The sequence below is a fragment of the Manacus vitellinus genome, unplaced genomic scaffold (genome assembly GCF_001715985.3).
Source record: "Manacus vitellinus isolate BGI_N305 unplaced genomic scaffold, ASM171598v3 scaffold_47_pilon, whole genome shotgun sequence".
NCBI lineage: Eukaryota > Metazoa > Chordata > Aves > Passeriformes > Pipridae > Manacus > Manacus vitellinus.
In genome coordinates, this window is record NW_021940585.1 from 5,449,727 (window position 1) to 5,453,637 (window position 3,911).

The 3,911-nt window shown below is 54.5% G+C and overlaps 1 protein-coding gene across 1 annotated transcript in view; it reads right to left on the reverse strand.

Annotated features, from left to right (window-relative positions):
- Window positions 1-897: 897 nt before the first annotated feature.
- TSPO2 (translocator protein 2) overlaps window positions 898-3,911 on the reverse strand; it is a 4,405-nt gene continuing 1,391 nt past the window's right edge. Inside the window, exons 2-3 of the mRNA XM_029962510.1 lie at window positions 3,123-3,261; window positions 898-2,191 (exon numbers count right to left, since the gene is read on the reverse strand). Of these exons, the coding sequence (XP_029818370.1) occupies window positions 2,009-2,191; window positions 3,123-3,261 (322 nt within the window). The 3' untranslated portion in view covers window positions 898-2,008. The remainder of the gene's footprint in view (window positions 2,192-3,122; window positions 3,262-3,911) is intronic.

A 3,911-nucleotide genomic window follows, 5' to 3' on the forward strand; every position in this document is an offset into this window, starting at 1 on the left:
AGGTGGGATGGGGGGAGGAGGAGGAACTGGAATGAAAACAAGAACCAGTCAGCCAGTCCCAGCAGCTGGGAAAATGGGGAGGGGAAACATGGAAAAAAATCCATTAATCTTAATTCCAGTTTTCCGTTACCTGCAGAAAAAACGTGGGAAGAAGGAGAAATAGGATTAATTTATGAAAGCTTATCAAATATGAGCCCATCTATTTAAGTGGAAATGTTATTAAAATGTTGCAGGTCTGAACTAGATCTAGAGTCACCAATTTAAACGTGATTTAAATAATTCTCTTCCCTTTCCAAAAGCAGATAGAGGCTCGTTTAATCCCTCCCGGCCTCACTAGAGGGCCCTGCTCATCCCTGTTCCCTGGCTGTGCTGCGCTCCCTGGGAAGGGACGGGCAGAGCGCCCTTAAATCAGGCTGAACTGCCCGGAATGGAACCTGCAGCCAGAGCCCAGCTCCTCTGGGGCACAAATCATCCCTGTGTGCCCGTCCCTTGGCAGGGGACTCCCTGAAAGACACAGCTGCTGGAAATAAGTGCAGTGGAAATGGATGGGCAGAGAAAGCCCTGAAATATAGAGGGTTTCTTTTTCCTTTCCTTTTTTTTCAGTAGCTTTTGATCTCCCCAGTCCTCCTGCAGTGCCTGTGCTTTGAGGTCCTGCCCCTGCTCCCAACCTCGGCTGTGCCACGACCTGTTCTCATGCAGCTCTGACTGGGCATCACAGCCCTGTGCTTGCAGCAGCCCTGGGCAAAGGAGTCCTGAGCCAGGAGGGAAAACTAAGGAATGGGATCAAAATAACAGAACTGGATTCATTTATTCTCCAAAAAGTAGTGGCTTGGTTTTATTAAAAGCAAATACAGTTTATGTTACAGCCCCAGCTAAGCCCCTCCACCCCCACCCTGCAGGTCCCCCCACACACCCCAATCTCCAGCCAGCTGCCAGGAAGATCCTCGTGCCCCTTCTCTACACAGTGGTGCTCTTAGCAATCCAAAATAATAGTAAATACTCTCTGGAGATAGTGAGAGCTCAGGTTTGGGTCTGTCAAGGGCCAGGATAAGGGATGGACAGAGGCAAGTCCATGCACCCCTTGTGTCTGATCTGTCATGGCTTGGTCCCATTGCTCAGGAAATCCTTGTACTTTAACCTTCCCTGATAAATAATATTCAGGAATGGAAAGATTGCAGGATGAGGCACTTACACTGCACCTGACAGACTCTTTGCCTGTTATGTAGCTACAACCATCGAGGCAGTGGGAGCAAGTTCCTGAATTTTACAGACTCTTGTGTCTCTCTACTTAAAAAAAAATAAGTATTTTTTCAAAGGTACTGATGTTAGTTTTTCTATTCTCTGATGAGGAATGGCACACAGAGGTGGAAGAAAGGAATTTCCTCTGGGGAGAAGCATTTGCATTCTAATCATTGCTGCTTTATCTTGGAGCATGAGCTGAAGGAGTGTGATACTCCCCAATAGAAGTCAGAGCCCAGTCTCCTTGCACCAGCAGAACAAGACAGATCCCTGCTCACTTGGCAGCTGTCAGATAAGAAGTTAAAGGTATAAAGCCCAAACCATGGTGGTGATATGAACATGAAGCAACAGCACAAATAGCAAAAAAATCAAGTGTTTAAAAATGGGTGTGCACGAGTGAAGGGCATTTTTGTTTGGTCCCAGGAGAGGAGATGCAATTTAGCTCTGGGGGGATGGAGCAGTGTCGAGGGGTCTCTGGTGTTGCTGCCCTGAATTAAAATGGATTGTGAGATCCCAGTTTGGCTGGTGGAATTGGACCTGATGGCATTAAGGGCAGGGGACAGCTGTGGCCCCCAAACCTCAACAGTGCTGGAGAAAACAGCTCCCTGGTTAAGGATGCCCAGTTACTTTAAAGGAGCCCGTGGGTGCCTCGTGCAAACCTTTTACAGGGCCACGATGGAGGAGGAGCAGGACACTCCCGAAGTGGACCCCCCAGATGATTAGATCTTGGTTCACATCAGCACAGTTTAGCTACACAAAATGCCTTCATTTATTCCCTCTTCCCTGCCTTCTGCTCGGGGTTGTCCCTCCAGATGCGGATGGTGAGGCAGGTGGCCATGGCCAGCCAGCCCAGGTAGGGCACCAGCAGCAGCGCTGCCACCCTGTTGATGCGGTACCAGGAGCACAGGGTGCCAATGGCCAGCCCGTCCAGGCACAGGATGTCGATCAGGGCCTGCAGCAGAGAGAGCACAGTGAGTCAGGGCACGAGGACAAACCTCCCAACACGAGGATAAACCACCCTGGGACAGCTGGAGAGGGGGAACAGCAATGGGGACCTTCGGCACTGAGCAGTCACTTGGAGTGTTCCTAAAGCCTGGGAGCTTGGTCCTGAGCTCTAATCAGTGAGACCTGAACGTGTCACACCAGGAGCCAAGACTAATTAATGTTCATTTCTTTGCTCATTATCAAATTCCACAGATTAGCCCCCAGTTTCTGGTGATCAGTGTCCCCTTGTGCTGATAACAGACACAGAACATGCTCATGGGGATACCATGGCCATGGTCACCAAACAAACTTTCTAACTGTGCCTTTTACCCCCAGAGTGACAAAATCAGGTGGAAACATAAATCCCTGTGTGTGTTTCCATCCCCTCCAGGCCTTGGCACTCGAGGCAGTGCCCTGTGGCCCAGGGCGGGTGTGGCTGAGCCGGCAGTGCCTCAGCCCCGTGCTCTGCACTGCACATTGTGTGTGCTTGATAAGCCCCTCACAGCTGCTCACCCCAGGGATGGTGGTGTGGCACAGGGTGTGACCCCCCAAAGGACTTATCTCTCCCCCTGGACCCTTAACTGGGAGGTGCAGCCCCGGCTCTGCCCACCCCGGTATCGCAGGGCAGGAGCAGGGCCAGGCTGGGGGCACTGATACCATTGTCTGGGAGCAGGAGCAGGGCCAGGCTGGGGGCACTGATACCATTGTCTGGGAGCAGGAGCAGGGCCAGGCTGGGGGCACTGATACCACTGTCTGGGAGCAGGAGCAGTGGGAGCTGTGTCTCAGCAAAGGCCCTTCTGGCAGCTCTGTGTCAGCCAGAGAACCCCAGCCAGCCCAAACCCGGGGGGCAGGAGCCCAGCAGAGAGGCCCTGGCAGGTGATGGGGGTGGGGGCCATTACCATGTTCAGGTTCTGGGCACCGAAGAAGAAGGGGGGCCAGGCCCAGTTGAGGGCCAGCTGAGCCCCGTAGAGCCCCAGCGGGACGATGGCTTTGCTGCTGCAGCCGCCCAGGTCACTCCACACCAAGTAGGAGGCGTAGCTGTGGAGAGGGACACGGGTTAGTGTTGGCAGTGAGTGAATCCCCAAGGGAGACAAAGTCTCTCCTGTAGGAGTGTTTCCAAGCAGGGGTTGACAGGACAGTCGTGTCTGCACGGCAGCAGCATCCACATAAGGCCCTGAGCTCTGCTCTGGGGGAGCAGGGACAGCACCCAGGGAAGGGCTGGAGCTGTGCCAGGACAGGCTCAGGTTGGATCTCAGGGAAAGGTTCTTCCCCAAGAGGGTGGTTGGGCACTGACCAGGCTCCCCAGGGCAGTGGGCACAGCCCCAAGGCTGCCAGAGCTCCAGGAGGGTTTGGACAGTGCTCTGAGGGACAGGGGGGGATTGTTGGGGTGTCCTGGACAGGGTCAGGACTTGGACTGGATGATCCTCATGGGTCCCTTCCAGCTCAGGATATTCCAGGGTTCTATTATCCTGTGTCCCTTGCCCTCTCACACCTGTGTGGCTCCTGCCCCTCCCCAGGGCTGGTTTGGGCACCTCTCCCAGCCGGGGCAGGGCTGTGTCCCTGCCAGAGGCACTGCTGCAGTGCCAGGCTGAGGCACCCCCGGGGGCTGGCTCAGGCTGTACCTGAGGGGGGACGGGCACACCTGCCCTGCCCTGCTGGCTCAGGGACAGGGCACCCCTGGGAGCCAC